Source organism: Acipenser ruthenus, chromosome 13, assembly GCF_902713425.1.
Source record: "Acipenser ruthenus chromosome 13, fAciRut3.2 maternal haplotype, whole genome shotgun sequence".
NCBI lineage: Eukaryota > Metazoa > Chordata > Actinopteri > Acipenseriformes > Acipenseridae > Acipenser > Acipenser ruthenus.
Window position 1 is genome coordinate 34,217,191 of NC_081201.1, and position 25,998 is coordinate 34,243,188.

General features: G+C 37.3%; 1 protein-coding gene across 2 annotated transcripts in view; it reads right to left on the bottom strand.

Annotated features, from left to right (window-relative positions):
* LOC117418063 (inactive carboxypeptidase-like protein X2) overlaps nt 1-11,090 on the bottom strand; it is a 50,508-nt gene extending 39,418 nt beyond the window's left edge. Inside the window, exons 1-3 of one of the 2 annotated variants that reach the window (XR_009306774.1) lie at nt 10,575-11,090; nt 7,894-7,995; nt 88-197 (exon numbers count right to left, since the gene is read on the bottom strand). Coding sequence is in view for 1 of the 2 variants with exons in the window: in XM_034030626.2 (XP_033886517.2) it covers nt 88-197; nt 7,894-7,995; nt 10,575-10,890 (528 nt within the window). In the remaining variant the exon portion in view is untranslated. The remainder of the gene's footprint in view (nt 1-87; nt 198-7,893; nt 7,996-10,574) is intronic. The other variant, XM_034030626.2, reaches the window with a different exon arrangement.
* Nucleotides 11,091-25,998: the final 14,908 nt, after the last annotated feature.

A 25,998-nucleotide genomic window follows, 5' to 3' on the forward strand; every position in this document is an offset into this window, starting at 1 on the left:
GTCCCTCAGCTCACATGGAATAAAGGAGTATAACAGCATGTTTTCTTTTTTGCAGGAAGTAAAGTGTTTTTTTTTGTTTTTTTTTACCTGAATATTAAGCCTCCCCCGCTGGGCTCCCAAGCCGTACCGTTTGACTGTCGAGGCGTGCAGCTGGAAGTCATCAATGCCCAAGGCTTCCAGGCCCATAGGAGGGCACACTGTCAAAACATTAACATTACAATGATAAACAACAATAACAAATCTATTTAGGATGCCCTCTGAGGTTTAAAAAAAAAAAAAGATAAATTATAATTAAGGCTATTTACCTTGTTAAAAATATCACCTCAACAGAAACGTCAGATCATCCAAATGAGTGGGGTTTGAATAAACCTAGGGTAGGATTTGTGAATATTCAATTCAAATGCATTATCATTTCCATTTCTTTTATGAGCGAGACTGCTAAAATTGAGTGAGGCTCATTACAAATGAGCGAGACTTGGCATACCTGCCCAATCTGTTTAATATTAAGAAAAACAAGTGGATCCCATTTTGCTATTTATTTACTTCTTTATTCGATCAATATTTTTAAACATAGGCTTAAAACATATATCTAAATATTTGGCCTTTTACTAGTGAGCAGTTTAGTTTGTTATATTTTTGTAAAGTCAGCTTGGGATGCTTGTACATCAAGGAAACTGATACAGGGCTCTCCCCAGGCCTATTCAGCCAAGTGTGACGCCCGGTGAAGTGGGTGTCACCGTCCGGCTGAAAAAACCTGATCCGCCCGTCTTGCAGATGCTACTGTGCCTTTAACAATAATGATTGACTGCACTTCCAGCAGACTAGATCACTGTGTTGCTGGGTGAAAAAAAAAAAATCTTCAAACCACGACATCTGTGTTACGTCTTGACACAACATTTAACCAATCAGAGAGTTGAAGGGGCAGGTTTTCTGTGTTAAGCACTTCGAGAGGTTAAAACTTAAAAATGACTGCTAAAAAAAATAACCGATTATTTTCAAAGCAAAAATAGTGACAATGAATGCAGGGTTTCCAAGTCGGCGATCGGCACAATCCACCACCTAATACTATATTTGCGTTGGCTACTTTATTAAAAAAATATTAAGATTATTTTCGGGTATTATCATTGACTATTTTTCGTCGTATTATTGTGCTGTAAGGTGATATATTAGTACATAATAGCTATACATATGCACCAAAGAAATTAAAATAAAAAAGTTCCTTTTGTTGTGAAAAATGTGTAAAAATATGTACCCACAGGTGCTTGTGAGAGATATTGGGGGTTCATGTATAGAGGCTGTACGTCTTTAAGAAGAAAGGTGTGATGGGATATCAGCTGAACACTTGCCAGTTGATATACAAATGCTTAAGTGCAGAGGTGCTGAAGTATTACACTCCGGTTCATGCAACAGTTTTGATGGTGACCAAACGTGTGTGAGTGGTGGTGTGGTGTAGTGCGGTGCTGTGCAGTATGGTATGATATGGTAGGGCATTTACTGGTAGTATAAGGGGGCACAAAAGGGTAAACCACAGAAGAACTTTTTCAAAGTACATCTATTGTGAGATGCATTCCAACTGGGTAAGCAAGCAGAGCAGCTTAACAATGAGGAATTTCTATATTTTCTTTTTTTTATCTAGTTGACTTTAATGCTTAGTTTCCCCTTAACATTGAATACACCTACTGCCAGATATGCTTGTATGAAATCATGGAAATAATGCACTTTCATACTTTCCTATTCATTACTTGCCAATTATCCTGTAGCTCATGGGAGTGCTTTAAGATAATACTTCATTGGAGTCTGTTTTAATGATCAAACCAGAGCCAGATCACAATGCTGCATTCCTAAAACTGTTCAATGTATGCTTTATAGCAGATACATGGGTATTGTTATCATATTTTATAATTTAAAAAATAAAAAAAGGTATGTATGTTAATTTGAAAATAAATCATGTAAGATAGATCATTCTTAATTAAAATTCCAGATTTTAAAGGAGGAAAACAATTCTTGCGTGGCACTAGAAGAGGGTTCAAATTTAGAAAGACAACCATGTATCAGTGCAAAAATAACTAAAGATAGCTGTTCAAAATTCCACGAAAACATACTCTTAATTTGCAGCTGATTAAAAAGTCCTCCAAATGAACAGCGCCAGTGTGTGTTTGAGACAGAAAGGAAATTGACTTCACTGCAAATGCTCAATAAAAGCCTCATTAATTTGGGTACTTCAGAATGTTTCCCAACGACTTCACGTGGAGGTTGGCGGTTGTTTCTCATCACTGCCAATGAAAATATTAGCACTGAAAGTTCTCTCCTACCAAAAGACTGTAGACATCACATCATTAGTATGTATATAATCAGGGAATCAAAGAATGAAACAAAGAACCCAAACAAAACAAAGAAACAATAAAAAACTTTTCACCAACATTTGTGATTAATGATGTTCCTATATTGCAGCTGTTTGTTTGTCGGCCTTAAATGAATAGAAGACAAGGTTCGGAACGTAGCTTTAAAGATCCCAGGTGTGGATTAATCCCAACAAGTTTGAGCATCTGTATTCTAGACTGTCTTAAGAAAATCAATGACCACTCTATTTTTAAGGAATGGAGAATGAATAAGAGCATAGGAGAAGGTTCTAATTGCGGACATTGGAAAAATGTCAGTTGTGCTGCACAGATTTTTAAAAATCACTGATGATGTGACCACAGAAACACTCTTTTGATATGAAAGTGGAACAAAGTGCATGCTACAGGTCACAAAAGTTTTTCATGAATTATGAGCAGTTAGAGTATGTCAATGAATGTCCTTCTCATATTAAACAAGCCCGACCAAGCCATGTTAAACTAAACCAAACCAGAAGCAACAATTACGCAATCGGTCTACTTCCTGCAAAGTACCGATTTATGATTAACAATCTCAGCGACGGATGGAAATCTAAACGAGCTACAGAACACCAGTCCTTTGAGCGGTCATTCAAGGTGCTCATAACTGGGAGATGAAGGAGATTCCTGTTGTATATTCTCCCTGGTTGTAGAGCAGGGAGCTATGCTGGATAGTCCTTCAGCGCCGCTACATGACAGTGAGTATTTCTAAGCAGAAGTAGACAGAAAATCAATATCATTGCTATTGCCCCAGCATGATATCTCAGCACAAGGGAAGCAAGCAATACAATCGTTCCAGTTACATGTTATAGGCCAAAGTTTGCAGTGTATCAAAATGCTGCAAGGAATAGGTGAACATTTGTATAATTGTACATTTCATAATGGTTTGTATTTCATTAGCTTTATATACAAGATGATCCTTAGGACAATAGTGCAATACTACTTGGCTTTCTAAAAGAAGGACATTGCAAACCTGGTTCTGATTTATGACTTTGAGTTGATTCAAAAGAGCTTTTGGTTAAATGGTTTTTGTCAATAGGTGCTAGTTAGGGTTTAGGGTTTGCCCAGTTTTCTAAAAGAAAGGTAATGAAACTATGGATATTACACTACTGACAGCTTCCTGTATGGCTGTTTGATTAGCAGGGATATTTGAGAAGTGAGTTATGCAACTAAAACCACATATTTTCTAATAAATGTCACCCAGTTTATAGAGTTACAACCTTACCGTAATGCACTGCCAGTGCACACAGCTTTGGAATGTGAAAGCAATGTTATTGTCTTTTATTAAGCAATATGAGCATAAGCAATAATTCATTATCGTTTGTCAGGAACCATTGCACCTGCCAGGGCCAGTCTACTATGAAAGGCAAGCAAGCAGAACATATAGATTATGGTTTAATATGCAATGTAACATCCCTTATAAAACTTTATCACACAAAATGTGCATAGTAATTTTGCAGTTTTCTTGTGCTTTTCTTATGGTTATATTATGCATTTACATAGTTTGCTATGTAGGTGTATATTGTGGAGTTTTGAAAAAAAACAAAAAAAACATGCAGTATAGCAAGCATGTATTTTAATAAAATAAAAAAAGCTTACTTCCACGCACTTTCTAGGTCATTTCATTTCGATAGTAATACAGTATTATACCCATCCCTTCAGAGCCTTCATTGAGCAGTCATCTGCTTTTCTAATGAATGACATGTTTTGACCCCAAAGATAGTACCAAGGTGAAATTACATACAAATTGAAATTGAAAGTTAAGGCATGGACACTGAAACATTCCATAACCTAGTTTGACGTTACACTAAGATATCATTTTCAAGTCATGTTAACAGTTGTCAGAAAACATCTAAATGTTGTTATTGTGTTACTTGTCCCAATTCATGTACACACATAAAGAAATGTTTCATATTTTCAGAAAAGATAACTTATATAAGAGTTGTTATTATACTAAAACCAACACAGGGTTTAAGGATCAGAGAAATTCTCAAACCCTACAATTACAGTACTTTAATTTAACTAAATATTTGATTGCCCTTTAGCAGAAGATAGATCTGACTGTAACCTTTGCCCAGTTGATGTAATTGCCCTGCTTTGAAGTAGCTGGAATAATTAAAATAATAACTGGCTCTGAGATACTGAGATCAAAACCTACCATGATGTAACATGCACTACTGTAAATAACAATGTCTTTATTTTTAAATACAGGTTAAGGCTTTGAAGCCATGAAACTCACTGATACATTGTTCACTGATACATGAGCTCACTGATACATTTTAAAAGGGATTAAATAAAACCTCTTCAATGAAAAAAAATCATGAAAAGCTAAAATTAGAAACTAATACAGTTTCAATATTGCCCCTTTGCACATGACTGCATGCAGGATACCCCTCTCCCAAGCACATCACAACACCCTACTTAATGTGAATTGCCATGTTTCTGCATGTTTTAACAACACTTTACTCCAGCTTTATCTTGCTTAACAGTGCTTGCCTATTCTTTAGAATTATTGCACATGTTTTTAATGAAAATATAATGCTGGTCAGAACATCAATGTAATCAGACAAACAATATCCTATATACCCAAAGCCGTTAGTAATACTGTTTATACTATTTAATCAGTCTGATTCAGGGATCCCTTGGTTCTTATACACCCACAAACTTGCATAATAAGAAAAACCAGTAATAACCAATGACATCTAAATGTTGACTGCACACTGCCTTTTTACTGGCTCTGGCTGCTGTAGGTTTATCCAAACCACAAGTATGGGCTATGACATTTCAAAGCAGGTATTTCCGCAAAAACATTCAAGTATTTTTGAACCTATGGGCTACACATGGGTCCTATTACATCTGTCATAGGGCCAAGGATATGCATATGAGTAGAATAAGAGCTGTGGGTTTTATGTTATATAAAGCAGCAGGTTTTGTAACTAATGCCTTGTCTTTCTAATTTGTTATGAATACAAGGTGCAAAAAAGTGTAGCATTGTATCATCTGTAATGGTATTCACTCACACAATACTGGCCATTACACTTGTCAGTGGTGTGGTTGGGAAATAGTTGAAAGAAACAGCTAACCATGTGTGCTTCCTAGGCTATGAAAACATGTCTGAGGAGAATTACAGCTCTTGTTAAAAACAAAAAAAGAAATGAAATCATAGTGATAAATCATCAGTGATGTATTGTTATACTGCATTACATCACCAGTATCAAAACAGAATTAAAAAGAACGGAAGTTTGCTCCCTGGATATTTCTTTTCCCAACTTCCCTGAAGTATAAGAGGACTCAAGGAGTGGTCACCGTGACTAGTCAAATCTTGCCCATGGTTGCCCTACGGTTGATTTAATGGCTGGTGCTTTAAAAAAAAAAATTAAATCCCTGTACATAAATAAATAACAACAAACATATTAAATAAAAGCAATGAAAATCCAATTTCTGTACTCTCACAGGGATCATATTTGCTTTCAAGGCCAGCGCAGGACCATTTGTACGGCAAACACTTTTCACTGGGAACATACGTCTGTCAAAAAGAGTAAGCTTCTCAATACAACCATTGTCTAATCTGAAGACCTAAGGCTTGAAACATCTTGGCAACTTTAAAAGCCTTAGAATGCGCTCGATTCAGTGTTTTGCTGCAAACCGCAACCAAGGAAATGCTTTTCATTTTTTTTAACTCCCATAAGGTAACCTGGGGTCCATTCGGACCCCACAGTGCTTTAGTATCAGTTATTATGTGGATCTAGTGACTTGATTTTTGTTTCCTTCTAGGTAGTTGTCAGGCACCCATCCTGTTACACTATGCAAAGGATAATTCTAGTCCAGGTAACCTGGTTGAATTTCCCAAATTGTTTTAGGTTTGGAGTCCGTATGGACCTCAGGCGTAGTGTATCGCCGGCCCGACCTTCTCACGTGAATATCTCAGGCACTGTAATAGCTAGCTTCCTTTAGTTCAAGGCTTGTTTGAAAGTACAAATTTGGAGCTTTCCAATGAAATATCATATGTACTGAACACACATTCCTAAGCGAAACTACAGCAAACTGAAACTTAGGCTTGAGTCACGTGACATGAGTCAGCTCCTAAGTTTGGTTTGCTGCCTATTACTTGGTCACTTCAACAGATAGCGTTCCGGTTTCAACAACATTTAAAAGCGCAGGCTTTGCACTTTCATTGATGTCAGGCATGCCCGTATGCGTCCTTTCTACCACCCCCTCATTCAGAGCTCCAGTGCAGTGACGCGCAGCAAATCGGTAGGTGTGCCAAGTGCCTTTAACTCGAAAACAGAAAGAACTAGGAACACAGTCAATATACCAAATGAAAGATGCTTGGGGCTTTCCAATATATCACGTGCCCAGATGACATGTTCCTAGAACACGTCCAGAATACAGTGGTGCCTTCACTTGCTAAGAGACAGCTGTGCGCATTGGGCATCTCATCCATTTTGCATAGCATAAACAATACATTATACTAAACGATGGCTAGAAGTAAAGGAAAAGCAAAATAAAGTGTTCATATACACATTTTCATTCATTCATTTACTCCAGTTGTTAGTTATATGTTGTTTTATTGCTGGGGTCCGGTTGGACCCCCGGTTACCAGGAAAGTCAGAAGCAGCAATACACATTTTCTCCACTTGTTTACCCTGCATTTCATTTGTAATTGAATCTGATAACTTTTTTTGTGTGTGTTTGTTTTTACAGACATAACAATTGCCACTGCATTTTAGGTCATATTTACTAACTCCATGCATAAGCAGGTAGTCCTTAAAGTGAATGTTAGGATTTTCAAATGAGAATGTGAAGACAAGTTGCTAAAGTTTGTGTAAAAAAAAAATAATAAAGTTAGGAGTACAGTTAGTGGCAGGGTGTTTTTTTAATTTTTTTATTAGGGATAGGTTGAGGGTTAGAGACAGTCAGGAGTAGGGATGATTAGGATTGTAGGATTTTGGAGTTATTGCAAAAGTGAAGAATAAGGTTATGCCTTTAGTAAAGAACATGGAGTAAAGCTTTAAGATCAAGTCCTCCTATTGCTCTAGCTATCTTTAGCTGATATTACATGCAGTGTAATATCAGCTGAAAGAACCTACAAAACTGTTAACATGTACTATAATGAGCAAAGCAGGTTTCAGCACACACAGGACACTTATTGAACAAGCGCATGGTTAGACATTAAAAGCATCATGTACAGCAGTACTTCATAGGTACTTATTGAGAAACATGTTACGCTGCAGCTCACTGAGTTTAGTGGTCCCTATATAAACGTGTTTGACCACTCCGCTGAAGGAGCCTGGCTCTTGATGTTGGTTTCTGAACTACGACACCAAGGTTTGATCCTCAGTTACAGCCCCCTGTATAATATTTCACAGTAAATACATTTACAATCTTTTTTTCGTGTGTACAGATATCATCCGGTGCACAGAACACAAACTCTCAAACACCCAACACATGTTTAAATTATGAACCAAAGTACAGTACTCACAAACACAAAAAACACAGAGAGTTACTCCTTACTCACCCTCTTTGACAGCTTCATAGTGGACCTCTCCTTCCTGGCTGCCATTGGGGCTTTTCCAGTTGCCCTTTTTGTTCTTTTCATTTTTTTTGTTCCCACTTTTAACTGTAATAGAAACTAACAGTGTTACTGTGCCTGTATGTCTTTATGTCAAAGGTTTTATTTATTTATTTATTTATTTTATTTCAATTGAGGTAGGAGCCAAGAGCAAAACAGAAATTAGTAAGTCAAATCAAAGTCCAGATTCAAGAGAAACACTCTTACAACCAGAAGAGAAAATGGGCCTTTGTAAAGTAAATGTACATGTGAACCATACTTACTCCATGCAGACTTGTAAGCACACAGATTTCACACAAGTCAAAACTAGCTAGAATTAATAAGCCTTGGGCCTTTCTGTCTCTTCAGTGGAAGGGTAGCTTTTCCAGTCGTGTACCTGTGTAATCCTGGTTACATTTTTCCTGTGTCTTAATTGACCCTCCAATTGACAGGACCTTCACACAAGCGTTCCGAGTCCACAACAAAATTAATCTAAATGTAATCATTGTAGACAGCTGTGTAACCAAGGGTAAGACAATTAATTGACCTACACGCCCTGCAAATCTTTCAGCTGTTCTGCTACACAAGATTTAAATATAGTTCTGAAATGATAAGCCTTGGCAGAATGTATTATTGCTGAGCACAGTACCATAGTTGTTTTATTGTTCATTTTATAACCTTGTAACACTGTTTTTTACAGTTTACCCAGTAAAATAAATAAAATATGTTACTGTATAGCCCACTATCGTTTCCAGTGGGGTAATACTTGTTAGCTATAACATTTTAGAAGTAACTTGAATTCTGCAACTCTTTATGAGCTGAAAAACTATTAAAAAGGTCTCATTAAGCAAATGGTCAGTTCAATTAAGGGTTAGTTAGGTAATTGAGAGCTTAGTTGGAATGAAAACCAGTAGACACAGTAGGTCCCCAGGATCAGGGTTGAGAACCATTGGGGTAGGCTGTATAAGATATACTATACTGTACAAAGCACTATTTTAGCAAGTGCAAAAGGAAATTTTCAGAGATTAATACAATTATTATAACTGTATAAAGCTAACAAGAAAATATTTAGGTATCTGTCCCTTACTGCATCCATGTTTCCTGTTAGGTTTATATGAATTATATTCCTCTCGGCAAATTTGCCTTTTCCGTTGCACTTTAATAAGATCATCTTTCTTTGAAAATAAATACATTATTTTTTATATTGTTTTTCAGTTCTATAACTGCAGCAGCTGTCAAATGTCAGATTAAGGGGATTGAGGTGTTAACTTGTGGAGCGTGGTGGAATTCCTGAATGTATTTGCTGCCACACGAATATAAATTGGCTCATGGAAAAATATTTTTTGGCGTTCTACAAAAATATTGTACGTCAAGTTGTTACACAGACCCTGTTACTGGTGGCAAAATGGACCTGAGATTTCACCTTGTACTAGACCTTAGATGGAGGATTGGGGACATATATTTACACAGAGAGTGGTGAGGGTTTGGAATGGATTACATAGTCATGACGTGGATGCTGAATCACTGGGAGCCTTTAAGACCCAACTTTGCAAAGTTTACAAATCAATCAGCCACTGGAACCAGGCAAACACTGATGGGCCAAATGGTCTCCTCTTGTACTTATATATAACACATCCAGTACCCAGTCTTCATCACACATGTAGAACTCTAAAGAATTTGTATGATTAGTGTTTCTGTCATAGTAAAGCAAAAGATTGCTGCCCCATGGGTGCCCTTCCGGAGGCATTATTCTCCACTGTATTGTCTGCATGCATTAAGACGTATTAAGTATGTACAGATGCCTGAGCGAGCCTGTAAGTGTGGGTTCAGCTGTTTTCAATTATCTTTCCAGGAACTGCCTCCATCATGGATATCATAGTTCTAATACTCTGAGCGGTATTAGTCTCCACTATTAAGGGAGCCTGTGCTTTGAATATATGTCCATCTCCTGTGCATCCACCACAGGCATATATAGCAAGTTGCAAACTATGTACATAGTATAGCGACTGCATTTTACCAAGTGGTTAGGCTGGATCTTAGACTATGCGATGCTGAAGTAATCCTGGATTCTCATACTTCAACGTTTTCTTTTTTGCCCCCCCGCATAAGCCTTAATGTAACAGGATGGAGGCATAAACCTAAGCCCATGCACTCTCCAAGCAAGCATCTTAGCCACTGCACAAACGAACCAGTCAACTGATCTAACAAAAAATGGGATTAAATAGAGTTTAACTACTCTGGGAATAAACTTTACCTTTCAGAAGTGCAAAAAGATTTTTGTATAGAAAAGAGGAGGCTCAATTTGTAAAGCCTGTAAAAAATTGTTAGTGGAATATGGGTGACGTATTTTTTTTCCCCTTATGCCAATATGGCCTTTAACAATGACCTTCAGAGCAGCATAACCAATCACAACCCTCAATATTAACATATGTGTTACTGTTAATGTCTGACATTGGTTATCTGGCACAACATTGATTAATGAGAGAAATATTAATCTAATTCTACTTGATCCTTGAATTATCTGGATAATTCTAGAATTAACCTATTCCTAGCCTTAACCATTAAACATCTACATAAAATCTCCTAGTTTGTCACCTAGCGACAGCATTCACATTCAGCTTCATCATAAGTATATTGAAAAAAGTTACCTGTTTTTGCATTAGTGGCTGCCTTATCTGTCTCTTTTCCATTCTCCTTTTTGGCTTTTACCTCTTTCTTGCTGGGTTTGGAGCGTTCCTCTTCCAAAGGTTGTGCCGCTACAGATGCCTCGGAATAAGGCTCTTCTGCCTCCCGTAAGGAATAGTAATGCTCCCGGTTAAGAATTTCCTGCAGATAGTAATCCTCATCTTCCGTCGGGCTCCCATGGGTAACATCCAAGTGCATCCCGATCAAGCCAAGCAGGGAGAGACTGAGAAAAGCCAAACAATACCCTCTATTCACCGTGGGGAACATAATCACTAGCATCCCGTTATTGAGGATGCTGTTAAAGGCTGGGCAAAAGTCAAATGAAACAGTGGGGCGGGCTTGAGAAGTCCCTGCAGCAGTACTGCTGCTAGTCCCATCAGCTCCTGAGTTGCAGCAGTTCTCCAGGACGATAGTTAAAAACTTTTTGAAAGCACCAAGTAAGTGATGAATGCTCTAGAGCCAGGAGGTCCATGTGATTGCTTGCAGGGAGAAAAGAGAGAGAGAGAGAGAGAGAGCGAGAGAGAGAGGGGGGGGGGGGGATTCTGATTTGGATGTTGGCAGGTGGTTCAGACACTAAAGATCTTACGCAAAGCTCAGAGGAGGTTTTTTTTGGTGAAATCCAGAGGCTCAACGCAATTTCTACAAACATAAGGTAATCAAAACCACATTTCTCAGAGTGCACATACTCCTGAAAGGACAATTTGGCAAGCTATGCTTTCATCCCTCCCCTGCCCCCTCCCTCACCAGCCACAAACCCAATAACAATTGCAATCAGGGAATCTGCAGCTTTTGAAACACAGAGTTACGTGCTCAGAGCTCTGACCCATCCACTCCCTACCGACATGGGACTGTTCTGGGATTTTCTGGAATTTCAGGAAAATCAACAATGAGTTTTCCCGTGTCGTAGCAGTATTCAAAGCCTTATATTTTATTAATATTGACTTTATTCTGTGACTATTGTCCCTTAAAACTTGCATGTGTTTTTCAGCAAATACGAATACTAAATTAATAACAACTAATCTCAGTCTTGCTTTAGACAGGCGTGTCGAATGCCAAACTTTCTTCTCCGCCTCACTGAGAAGTTTCAGATGTCAAACAGGTTTGAACAGCTAAATAAAAGGCTGCTGAGCTCTGCTGTGTCAGAACTGATCAGATCACAGGGGAAACGCTGCTGATAGCAATATGTCATCTTATTCCATATTCTCAGGAAAAAAAGAAGAAAAATATATAAGTGGTGCTCTACCCACCAAGTGAAATGTAGAGCTGAATAGGAATGCAGGCTATTGCCTGGGCTTAACCGTTTCTATCTCCAAAATAAATGAGCTCCTTAGAAAAGAAATGCTCATGTGGTGTATCGACTTTGCAAAATTCAACGGCAACTGAGTGGAACAAAAGGAGCAACTTTTCAAACCAAAAGAGGAATAGAAAATAGAGCTAAGCCTGAACACAATTTTATATTTGGATTCACAGCAAATAGTGCATTATCCGAATACCTGAATGACTTGCTTCAGATTCAGGGAAACTCATAGCAAAGTGATGGAAGCAAAGAGTGATAGTGACAAAAAGCAAACCATGCATTTTCCAAGATTTCTTACTGTAGCCAGCCATGAAAAATCACGAGGCACTTTGTTGTAAAAGCTATACTTAGTTTTAAATCCTAATCTATTAAACTTGAATTTTAACAGTGATGTCATTATCCAAATACCGAGGAGACAAGAGTGCTAACATACATAAAGTTTTGTCTGATATTAATTATAAAATCACATTCAGCACTAAAATGAGCTTAAGCATGTTGACATGTTTAGTTGTGTAAGTTGTAAGAACATCAAAAACAGTGTGTAGTTCAGAGGGTTGTAGCTCGAGCTTTTCGGCTAACCAGTTGATTTGATAGGCTGTTTGGTTGTGTTCTGATTTATACTCATGGATATGCATTTTGCTTCTATTAATGTGATTGGCCAGCTGCAAGGCTCCTTGCAAACTGCAGCCCTATGAACTCGACATAACCCTCAACTCAACTACCAGTGTCATTCACGCACTGTCTGAAATAAATCTTGAAGTATCCTACTTACTCCAGATGCAAAAGTCAAATGCTTCTAAATACACCAGAACGGATATTTAGGGTTTCTGGTTTTCTGGTTTTAATTCTAAGCCCTCTGCCTGTCTTTAATGTTATAATTAGCATCATTAAACCATCTCAGTTTCTTAATTTAATCATGGAAAAATGATAATGAGAAAAAAAGCTCAACTATTTTTCTACCTATACATTCCTAAAACCACAGTGGAAAAAAAAAACCCCAGAAACGAGATATATTTTAAATAGTGATATTAAATTGAAATAGAGAGTAGCCTACTATAGGGCAGCAGTGTGGAGTAGTGGTTAGGACTCTTGACCGGAGGGTCGTTGGTTCAATCCCAGGTGGGGGACACTGCTGCTGTACCCTTGAGCAAGGTACTTTACCTAGATTGCTCCAGTAAAAACCTGACTGTATAAATGGGTAATTGTATGTAAAAAATAATGTGATATCTTGTAACAATTGTAAGTCTCCCTGGATAAGGGTGTCTGCTAAGAAATAAATAATAGTAATACTATACACATCAATCACTCGACATAAGTAAATAGACTCTGAATTAATTAATGTATGCAGGGATGAAATGCATTTTATTTTGTGGCAAAGCAGCGTGTGAAAGGGCCTAAATAAATATTACTATGATTTTAACCGAGGCCCGTGCCTCAGGTGCCTCATAACGACCTTGATATATATACATATATATATAGTAAATCGGCCGGCACTCACGGTCGTTCGTTGCCCCTTTAAATTACTGACCCAGACACAAGAAATTGATTTTTTTAACGCGCTGACGCGCTATTTTAATAAACAAACAAAATAAAACACAAAATAAACACCTAGCTCCTTTTTGGAGCACTGACTAAACAAGCAGGTCCCTGGCTCACTCGCAGGACGGCTAAGCCGTTTACCTGCCAAACAAAATAAACAAACAAAACACACACAGGTTTACACTCACGCACAAGAAGGTTTCACACTACCTTTTTCTTTTTTTTTTTTTCACCCGCACGCACTTGCAAGCAGGCTCTTCACACAGCAGCCCTGTGCAGACTGACTGCACTCCTTAAATACCCTGCACCTGGTTCTAATTTACAATAACTACCAGGTGCAGGGGATAATTAACAATAAAACAATTCAACTAAATGTGCATGCGCACATGTCTTCTTATATATATATATATATATATATATATATATATATATATATATATATATATATATATATATATATATAGTATTCAATATGTATTCAATAATGCTGTATGTTTCTCTCTGTTTAAATAGCTGGTCTACCAAATATCTGTACCCTCCTGAACCATCTCTGTTTTGAAGATACATCCAAAAGATGTTATTTGGAAGCCTGGATAAACAGCAGATGCTGGTGTCTGTGGTTCGGAGACATGCCACAAGGTACTGAGAATGACAATTGACTTGGGTGTGTGATCAGTTAAAAAATGATTAAAAAACAATACCCTAAACAACAATGAAGTATTTAAGGCTGTGGGTAACATACAAATAAAGAACAAAATAACAGCATTGCCCTCCAGGCCCTACATTCCTTATCCATCACTTGCGTGGTTCTGCATATCAATGTAAACAATTCTCTGGGCTTTGTTTTTATCTTCAGGCATGGATGGCAAATGCATTGCAGACTTTATACAGTGTCAGCAACTGAAATGACCTTTTTTTTATATGAAGGATTAACGCATTCCAATAAACGTGTTGGATGTGCAGTTGCCAACTATTGTTTTCTGGCAACCACTGGTAATATAATTCTGTGGTTCATTGCATTATGTAAGGCAGAACCTATTGATTTTCTTGTCAGTTTGCTAAACCTTAAGGCCTGATACAAAGATGATGGATTGATAATAATTTTAAAGAAATAGCAAAGCCGGGGGCATAGATTAAAGTTGCTCGTGGATAAACTCTCAAATGAATTTGCCCGTGTGCTGTATCACAGTTTCACAGAATATTATCATAATAGACATTGTGGACTTGTAATATGAGCATGGGAAATGGCACACTCAAATACCTGAGCTGACTGGATAACAATAATCATATTTAATATAATGCATTGAAGAGATTGCTTTATATTCCAGTGCTTTCTTATACTCTGCAGCAACTACATCATGTAACATTTCTATAAATCCATATTGCTGATACGCAATGGAAAAATACGGGGTTCTGGAAAACGTCTAGTTGTCTTAACTATAACTTCCAAGCTAAATGATTTGGGTAAAGTGCCATGTCTACCATGTTAGGGTTTTGAATTTGCCTCAAGGGTAGTTTCTAGGAATATTTTCGCTGTGCCAGTATAGCTTTTATTAATCTCTGACCGTATTTGTTTTGTGCTGCAAAATGATTGATTTGGCTTTGAGAATGTTAAGTAAAATGTATAGCAGCAAATTATGTTGCTTGTGTGTTTAAATCAAAACGTATTCTTTGTTTGTTCCCAAACAAATATATAAAACAACAGAGATATTAATGCATTCTCAAACAACCTGAACCCAGCATATTCTAATGAAGCATGTTTAGCAATTTACCAGTAAATTAGCTGCATTGTAACTACATTCTACTTTCATGTTTGTTACATTATTTAATACATTTGCTTACCATAAAATTATATGATCAAAAAAATAACTTTAAATACTTCTTGTTAATGTATGGGGTTCTATTCTCACAATCACATAATTATGTTTCGAATGCATGTATAAAATGTTTGAAAATGGTAACTACTCTTAATTACTATATCATACATGTTCTGTTAAATATTATTCATAACTCATAAATTATCAAAAAATATGATTGTCTTGTATCTTACACAATATTATGACAAGTGCAGTCTTCAATTTAGCAGTCAGTCTATTTAAAAATGTTAACAAATGCAAATAATGACATACTTATTATACAGTATAGAGAAAGCATGTTAACCTTTCAAACAGACCTTAGTTAGTGCTTGTTGGTATTCACAGGAAACATTCAATCATTTATGTTGTCCTCTGTTAGCTGTTAGCTATTGGTCTTGACATTTAATTTGGTGTTTTGCAAAAAGGCAGTAATGCATAATATTGCTATCATAATATACTAATTTATGATCTAAATAATTCATATATGAGAATTAAGAAGTGAATGTTAAGTCTTTAATAAATGAAGTTGACATGAAAACAGAACTGTACTTAGAGAGTTGGTGGTTGCTTCCCCAGAAGAATAAAACATTTAAAAAAGAATGCAGTTTTTTTTTCAACTTAAAGCCCCATCATTTTATAACACTAATTTAAAAATATATAATTAGATTGCATCGATTATCTGACACATCTGCTGGGGGTTTAGGGAATAATATGGCAGGTTAGGCAGCAACTGCTTCAAATACAGGCATGACTCAGAATCTGCTGCCTTTACAAAAAAAAAGAGACGTCAACTGAGGGGAGTTAGAGATAAAGACATGACAAACAACTAAGCAGGATTTAGATAAAACAGGGAGCCGCATTGTACTGTCACGGTGTGCCGATAACGTTTTGGGATGCCTTTCTTTTAAACGGGCCGTGTTTTTGTAACAATACATTTTATATCTAGACACAGGAGAATTGTAAGGAAGCCAGAGAACTGAGGCTCTTTTTGCACAAACACCTGTTTGTGGAAAAACAAGGAAGGGGTATATTCCAGGCAGCTGCAGAGTCACAAGTTTAGAACCAGTGGAATTGATACATCCCTGTGTGGAAAAAGAGGATGCACAAATAAACTAGGCTTTTATTAAATAGCAACGTTCCAAAAATTGCTTCCTGCATGGACAAAATAATCCCATTACAAATTCTGTGCATGCTTGATACCCTCTCTTGCAACAAGAGTAGCGTTATACAAATACACCTTACCGACAGTGCTGTCAAAGTAATCAAGGTGTTTTTTAACAGGAACGTAACCATATAAAGAAAGTAAAATGTAGTTCCAATCCAATCACGGCCATAGTTGCTGGAATTTCTAGCAGGAATATGTATCAGTGCCATTTTAATGCACAGAGCCTTTAAACAGATCAGTTAGTAGCAAAGAAAACTAAAGAGTGATTCATGTAAGATTTTTCCTTATTTTGAAATAGTGAGTTGGTGACTGTGGAAATGTTACTGTTAATTTTGAGAATCTAGCCCCCTGTTGTAATGATTCTTTTATGCATCAGATTTTTATAATGGTAGTTGTATATACCGTAACAGGGGGCCAGCGCTGAGCAGCGGAGAGCCCGTCCTGCTACCAAAAGATAATACATAGTATCTATTGTATTAATTGACTTATTTCATCACTACTATTAGTTAACGGCAGTTAATAATTGTAGTCCCAACTGCACCACTCTCTTTAGTTTTTATACAGAGGTGAGAGATCCGCTAGAATGTTTTAATTAATTTACTCCCCAACTATGAAGGCAAACCAGAATAAAGTAGTTCCATGCACAAAGGTTATTTTATTTGGAAGAGCAGAAGGACACTCACCACACAGCCAGAAAGGAGTTTACCACACCCAAAGGTTTGTTTAAAATGAAACAGTTTTTACCCAGTCCCATTACCATCCTATTTACAAAAGTAAGCCAGTTCTAACGGCCAATGTTTCTCAGCAATTATACACAGAAAGGTAGCAGGTATCAACAATTAACAGATTTTCAATAGATACCAATATGATCAATGATCATTAATAACACCATAACAGGTAGCAACAATCACTAGCAATACATAGTAGCAGTCTCTTCTAAATGAGTACATTTAAAAAGCACCAATCACTACCCACTCCAATGGCTAGGGCCCTGATATCCTGAGGGGACACACAAGCACTTGTAGCCAGGATAGTCCCAGGCAGCCAAGCACAGCACCACCAGTTCCCCCTTACCTGAATGGCGCCATTTCATTGATTACGCTTTTTGCCTACATGACCAGCCAATCACCACCAAAACCTTTATTGTACAGAGGATGGTTTTGAAAAGCTCCTGCTCCCCTACAGGTAGCAGCACTCAGGACACACCTCAGGACACCAGGAATACAACTGAACCTCCTTCTGCTCCATCTTTCGGGTTGTAAGTGACTTTGCAGCTGATGCATAGTTCACACTCCCTAGTCTCTAAGTTGCCTTGGATAAAGGTGTCTGCTATATAATAAATAATACTGCTACAATATGTACTGGATTACAGTCCACATGTCGTCTCTTTTGGCAAGAGATATTTTCAGAATCATATCGTTCTGAATTAAAATACTTTTTCTATTGAAAATATAGTATTGTACCAAGAAAACAAACTACAATACATCTAAATGGAAGCTTACTTATTTCAAAACACAGTCCTTTCAGATATGTATTTTTGACATTGTATCTTGTTTGTGTTCCCTGAAAATCAGACAAGGGTTAGAACGGGCCAAAATGAAATAATGAGATATGCGTCACACTCTTTTAACCATCACTGAAGTCAAAATGTTATAGGGTCGGATATGTGAGTGCTGACTGTAATAGTAGCATTGGTTATGATGATAATAATAATAATACTGGAACACAATTACTCCAAGCAAACACACACACAAAAATATATTTATTTAGTGGGTGCAAGTAATGCATATTACTTTTACCCAATTACTGTATACTAAAAAAAACAGACAGACCTTTGTGACAAACACACCTCCCCTCGTCTTCAACTGTAAACATCAAAGTAGTGTTTAATGAGAACGCAGAGTGATTAATCCAAATCAGATCAAAAGCTTAGCAGCTGTTGGTTTCCTAATGAGTGAGAAACTCTTACTCATTAGTAAAATAAAAAATTAAATCAAAGAAAGGAAAATAATGTTTTTCTGTAGCACTGGTACAGCTTCCAAGTTTTTTTTTTTTTCTTCGAGAATCTGCACCTATGCTTGTGTATTTAACTAAGAGGCAAATTTGGGGGCGGGGGGGGGGGGGGGGGGATGTATAATGCTGTTGCTAATGACTGGACTAGTACACTGACTGATCAGAACGTTACTTATGGAATTAATAGTGGGTAGAACTTCATAGCGTCCAGTGTATTGTGTTGAGTGGAAAGTGGTTTGTCTTGTCCAGTGGTTAAAGAAAAGGGCTTGTAACCAGGAGGTCCCCGGTTCAAATCCCACCTCAGCCACTGACTCATTGTGTGACCCTGAGCAAGTCACTTAACCTCCTTGTGCTCCGTCTTTCGGGTGAGACTTAATTGTAAGTGACTCTGCAGCTGATGCATAGTTCACAAACCCTGCTAAATAAACAAATAATAATAATAATAATAATAATAATAATAATAATAATAATAATAATAATAATAATAACATATCTGCTGCTTATTACAATACATTACAGAATACAGTATGCTCTAAGTATGGCCGGTCTGTAATGATCTGCTTGTGATCAGAGTTGGGCTTTCTTGTGGTGTCAAAAAATGTTGCTATTCCAGTAACACCCTTGAGACTGTCTTGATATACATGTTGGTCAATGCTGCGAGCACGTCGCGTGGTAACTCACTATGATGGCTCCAGTGATAAAGAGCACATCTATACATAAACATGAAAAACTGTAATAAAATTAACTGCATGAAACAAACTTCTGTGTAAACAGGAGTAGAAAGCTGTATGCACATTTAAAATGATAAAACATAAATAACTAGTTATACAAATAGCATAAAACAAAAATATAACATCATTTATGCAACGTGAAAGCGCTAGTTTGAGTGAAACAGAGTTCAAAGGCTGTCTGTCTGTTCAGAGTTCTTTTACAGCTTTCTAAGTACAATCTATGCAGAAAACACGCTGTTCAACTGTACCAGTGCATTTGCCACAGTCTTGCCTTTTCACAACGGGCGCAGACATCAAAAGTTCTGTTTTTATTGCATTTAGCAGCCTGGCATTGTCTTTTATTCCGTGTGCCAGTGGGCGCAGCACTGGCTGAAGCTTGAGGGGTATTTGCCAGCCAACTTTCGTGCCTCTTATAAAAATGTTTCTGTCGTAGCTCTAGGGCTACCTGCAAAATGAAGTCCCTCCGAGTGATTGTGTTGCCGCTGCACTCCTTGTACAAAACCAAAGCGTTGATGGCTGCCAGGTCCAAAACATTATAAAAAACAGACACAGGCCACCTGCGAGTACCACCTTTGACAGAATACAGCCGTGCCTGAGAAATGTAGTGTATATTATAATAATAATAATAATAATAATAATAATAATAATAATAATAATAATAATAATAATAATAATATGAAGTGCAGAATGACTTTCATCACTGTTTCAAGCACTCAACATGATTATAATACGTTATTTCACAATGACGTTGTTTTTATTACAAAGCCCAGACTAAATTGTCGGCTATATTGTATTGATTTCAATATGCCGCATAAACTGCGGGTCTGGCGGTTGAAGAAGCAAGTGCTTATAATGTATTGCTAATGTTAAGCAACCCATTCAATTTCAAGGGAAAAATATATATTTTATTTTCTTCACTCCAGTGAAATTTATTTTTTACGCAGTCCAAATTTCCACTGAAGACTAATATTATTATTATTTTGATTTATTTAATTCGCTGTTTAAGTAACTTTTTTTTCCAAACAATGCATTTTTTGTTTAGCATTCACAGATTCTGTGGTTTTTTTTCACTTCTGTCGGTTTCTTTTCTTTAAAGTCTCTATTCTCTTCAGTTATCTTCTAGGTCGGGATGGTTTGTAGATGTAGTTTGTTTGTTTTTTCCCCTCGGGCAGAGAATATTCTTTTAACGTTTAATTATTATTTATTTTTCTTCTCTCGGTCCTGCATACCACTCAGACAACAGTCTGGTTCCCTCACCATGTGCTCCCCATGCCTGTTTGCGTCCCACACTATCTAACAACACAGTTTGGCACCGCACCGGTTGTTCCCGGACCAATCCAGCAGAGCCCATTTAGTAAATTATTTTTCTATAGCTGTCCGTTGGGCTCAGGAAAAAATCATTGGCACTGTCACTCTCAGTTTCTATGGCCAATAGAAATAGAGAGTTAACTAAACTTCTAGTCTCTGCAAAAAGTCAAAAAGTACAGATAAATCCCCAAGCCTGGCTTGGCATATATATATATTTTTTTGCTTCAGTTATTTTTGTCAAATGAATGATCTGTTCCATGCACACAATTCCACAGATAAACCCTCACTGAAAGCATCATTCATCTTAGTTTCAGAAGTGGAGCAATGCTGTTGTTTCAAGAGTATTTTGATTCTGTTTCCCACTTTTGAAATGTCACTTACACATCTAACTAAAATAACTGAAGGAGAAACAAACAGACATGGCATACTTTAAGGAATTCTAGCAAAAAGGTAAAGCAAGCTATGACAATGAAAACAACTGGTACAGTATTCATGTAGTTGCCTGTGACCCACTGAGAAATCCCAACAATTCCCAGATGTAAATCTAAATACTGCTGTCCTTTAACTCTGTTCTTTAATCCCACAAAATGCTGTAGGTAATATTCCTTGAGGCTTGTTTCATACTGAGGTAGAAATTCAACGAAAGAATTGTATGTAGTTATTGGTTCAGAGAAAAAAGGACTTCACCATTAGCAATTACAATGATAATGCTGTTCTGTGTTCAAACCCTTGACGTATTGTAGTTCAAACTCTAGCAATAATCTGACCATTTGACAGACAGGTACTGTACCAGGATGCAGCAGTTTATAGTGTTGTATTTGAAATATGTGTATATCCTGAATTAGGGTATAGTAATGTTAAGAAAGCTAATAAGAGGTAAGGCATTTTTGAAGCATTACATTGCTTTGCAATCCTTTATGGAGATTAAAACATATTCAGGGTGGTTGCCAGTAACAACCATAAGCTAGAGTCACAATAACATTACACTAACAGTGTTAAGCGACAAGTCTAGCTTTAATCATCAAGTCTTCCTATGCCAGAAGTGAAAATGCCAGGAATAAAAACAAAAAAACTTTTGTATTGCTGTTAGTCATTAGTTATGCCCAGTCAATTGTGCACAATTTCACCCCTCAACTAAAAATGTGAAGACAAAGATCACGACAGTGCTGCAGACCACCAAGACAGATAAAAGAACATCCCCCTCACTTCTGCAAAGAGTGGGCAGGAGGTGAGCTACACAGCTAATTAAAAAGTCTTCCATTTGACCAGGAACAGCAGAGAATGGACTGGAAGCCAATATAGCCAGACATACACAGTACAGTACACCTCAGGACAGTCACAGTGCAAGTTAAAACACAACACATTTAATCTAATTAACCAGCATAGAGTAACATGGATATTCCTCTCATGCTGGAAGCCATGACTTATATTTTTATTTTTAATTAGGAGCAAGTCTGATTCATTGTTGTGATGTTTTTTTAATTAAATTATAGAAGACGTTGAGGGCGAGGAGGAGAGGCAGTTATATGCTTATCATGTATATGGGGTAATGTCTCTAATTACCAAAATGACTTGCTTTGCAGGTTTATCAATGTTCACAAAGCAATCAGAAGCATGTTGGCCCCTTATAATTTGGAACCTTTTTTCCTTCGTCAGCTCTAGCCAAACCCAAACTCTAACTCTAAATATATACTGTTAGGTATCATGTATACTGTAGCGTAAAAGCTACCAATAAAAAAAACTGTAATGAGTTCAGTATATACAGTACATTCATGCCACCTGCTGGATATGTACAGTACATTTTCAGAGTGGTTGTAGTGGTCTAATTGCAAGAAAAAATATGACATGTTATTTTGGAGTAAAAGTGAAATTATGAAACTGGTATAACTGCAATGGGATAAAGAGATCCTATTTTGGCCTTACTAAATAAGACATCCCTTCACGTAACAGCACAGTGGCCATTTGTTCCTTTTGTTTGTATTTACAGGCAAACACAATAAACTGCATCTTTGACCGATATCAACTCTAATAAATACCAAACCCCTTTAGTCACAACTTGCACTTGCAGGTCTCAAATTACAGTGACCAGTAACTGCATATAACATATATAGGCAAATACACTATATACAGACGTGCTCAAATTTGTTGGTACCCTTACAGCTCATTGAAATAATGCTTCATTCCTCCTGAAAAGTGATGAAATTAAAAGCTATTTTATCATGTATACTTGCATGACTTTGGTATGTCATAGAATAAAGCAAAGAAGCTGTGAAAAGAGATGAATTATTGCTTATTCTACAAAGATATTCTAAAATGGCCTGGACACATTTGTTGGTACCCCTTAGAAAAGATAATAAATAATTGGATTATAGTGATATTTCAAACTAATTAGTTTCTTTAATTAGTATCACACATGTCTCCAATCTTGTAATCAGTCATTCAGCCTATTTAAATGGAGAAAAGTAGTCACTGTGCTGTTTGGTATCATTGTGTGCACCACACTGAACATGGACCAGAGAAAGCAAAGGAGAGAGTTGTCTGAGGAGATCAGAAAGAAAATAATAGACAAGCATGGTAAAGGTAAAGGCTACAAGACCATCTCCAAGCAGCTTGATGTTCCTGTGACAACAGTTGCAAATATTATTAAGAAGTTTAAGGTCCATGGAACTGTAGCCAGCCTCCATGGGCGCGGCCGCAAGAGGAAAATCGACCCCAGATTGAACAGAAGGATAGTGCGAATGGTAGAAAAAGAACCAAGGATAACTGCCAAAGAGATACAAGCTGAACTCCAAGGTGAAGGTACGTCAGTTTCTGATCGCACCATCCGTCGCTTTTTGAGCGAAAGTGGGCTCCATGGAAGAAGACCCAGGAGGACTCCACTTTTGACAGAAAAACATAAAAAAGCCAGACTGGAATTTGCTAAAATGCATATTGACAAGCCACAATCCTTCTGGGAGAATGTCCTTTGGACAGATGAGTCAAAACTGGAGCTTTTTGGCAAGTCACATCAGCTCTATGTTCACAGACGAAAAAATGAAGCTTCCAAAGAAAAGAACACCATACCTACAGTGAAACATGGAGGAGGCTCAGTTATGTTTTGGGGCTGCTTTGCTGAGCCTGGCACAGGGTGCCTTGAATCTGTGCAGGGCACAATGAAATCTCAAGACTATCAAGGCATTCTGGAGCGAAACGTACTGCCCAGTGTCAGAAAGCTCTGTCTCAGTCGCAGGTCATGGGTCCTCCAACAGGATAATGACCCAAAACACACAGCTAAAAGCACCCAAGAATGGATAAGAACAAAACATTGGACTATTCTGAAGTGGCCATCTATGAGTCCTGATCTGAATCCTATCAAACATCTATGGAAAGAGCTGAAACTTGCACCCATCAAACCTGAGACAGCTGGAGCAGTTTGCTCAGGAAGAGTGGGCCAAACTACCTGTTAACAGGTGCAGAAGTCTCATTGAGAGCTACAGAAAACATTTGATTGCAGTGATTGCCTCTAAAGGTTGTGCAACAAAATATTAGGTTAGCGGTCCCATCATTTTTGTCCATGCCATTTTCATTTGTTTTCTTATTTACAATATTATGTTGAATAAAAAATCAAAAGCAAAGTCTGATTTCTATTAAATATGGAATAAACAATGGTGGATGCCAATTACTTTTGTCAGTTTCAAGTTATTTCAGAGAAAATTGTGCATTCTTCGTTTTTTGTGGAGGGGTACCAACAAATTTGAGCAAGTCTGTATATATATATATGTTTTAAGTATCCATGGAAACACCTTTGGATGACGTCTCTGTTCGATGTGTGTTTGACAACACTTTCGGAAAATAAGATGAGTAATGGATGGCACTGTCAGCCAACCAAATAAATTTGGCTTTGTAATGGCAATACATTTCGCACAACCTCTTAAATGTAATTGTTCTTGTTAGAGGCTGCTTTAAAACGTGTTTGTGCATTAAACATAAGAAGGCACAAATCACATCAGTATGTTTACTGTTCCACTGTGAATCACAGCTGTGGGTCTTTTTCATCACTTGGAATTTTCTTATTTCCCTGAGATACATTGGTGTGGCATTTGTCATTCATTCTCAGCTGCTAGTAACTCTGGCACAGTACAAACTCTTTTAATCACTTGACTACACTTTGTGTGTTTCAGGGCTCGGATCAGATCATACTTCGACAAAAGGAGCTTGATCAATTTGGGGCATTCTGAGATTAAGCCAGTGTCAGGGATGTTAATATTACTTTAAAATAGTAATATACTAACTACTGATTACTGGCTGCAAAAAGTAATCAATTACATTCTTATAGAAGTACTTATTACTGATTACTTATTACTTTTAGATTACTTTTTTCCAGTAATAACATGAATAAAACACGTAATAGATGAATTATGACATTTTTGCACTGGAGTTTTGCTGGGCACTAGAACTAAATAAACCGTATACTTAAAGAAAAATCATCTGCACACAGAAGCTGCAAGATTTCCAACAAAAAGTAATCTCCAATACATTTGGCCCTGAAAAATAATCTGATTACTTTTTAAAAAGTAATACCTTACTGTGAGAAGTTATTCAAACATTACAAGTAACCCATTACTGTTTCAGGGTTTTTTTTCATAGTTTTCACTAAATCTAAACAAATGTCATTGCCAAACCCTAGCAGATTATTTTTTATATATAATAAACTGAAAACAATAATAGTTAGCAATCTCAAGCATGCTGATCAGGTATTCCAGCCAATATGTAGCCCCAGCTGTGTATGGATCTAACTTAATCCACAACAAACAGGTGCCCATCACCGGGCTGTGTTTGCACTACATGGATTTTCTTATTTGAAAGCGGCACACAGTGTTGAACACCTGTAGCTGCTGTGTCTGTGAGTGTTTTTTATTGCAATCACTCCGATAGTGTGTGCTGATTAAGGGTTCAGAAGCTCCTCTTCAGTTCTAGTTGCCTTACATAGGTAATGTAATGCAAGCTAGATCTGCTAAATTGTATTTAAGTTAGTAAACACCAGCACCATCTAGTGCACAGCAGTGTCTTGCCAGCAAAACAAAAGAATATTTAATCCAATGGGGCAAATCACTAGCGATTTTCTTCAACACATACAGCTTTGAGTTCTGCAAGCCTTCAAGTCAATCCACAACATCTCGATGGGATTCAAGTCTGGGGACTGAGATGGCCAATCCATAACTGTAATCTTCCTTTTTTTCAGAAATTTCTTTGTAGACTTTGCAGAATGCTCAGAGTCATTATCCTGCTGGAATACAAACTTCCATCCAATAAGCCTTCTAGCACTGGGTAATAAATAAGAGTGCAAAATTTCTTGATCTTTTGCAGCATTCATCAATCGTTCTACAATACAAAGGTCGCCAGTGCCTGAGGAAGAAAAACAAACCCATACCATCACACAACCTCCACCATGTTTAACACTGGGCTTTTCTTTAAATCCTTCTCCTCTCTTCCTCCAAA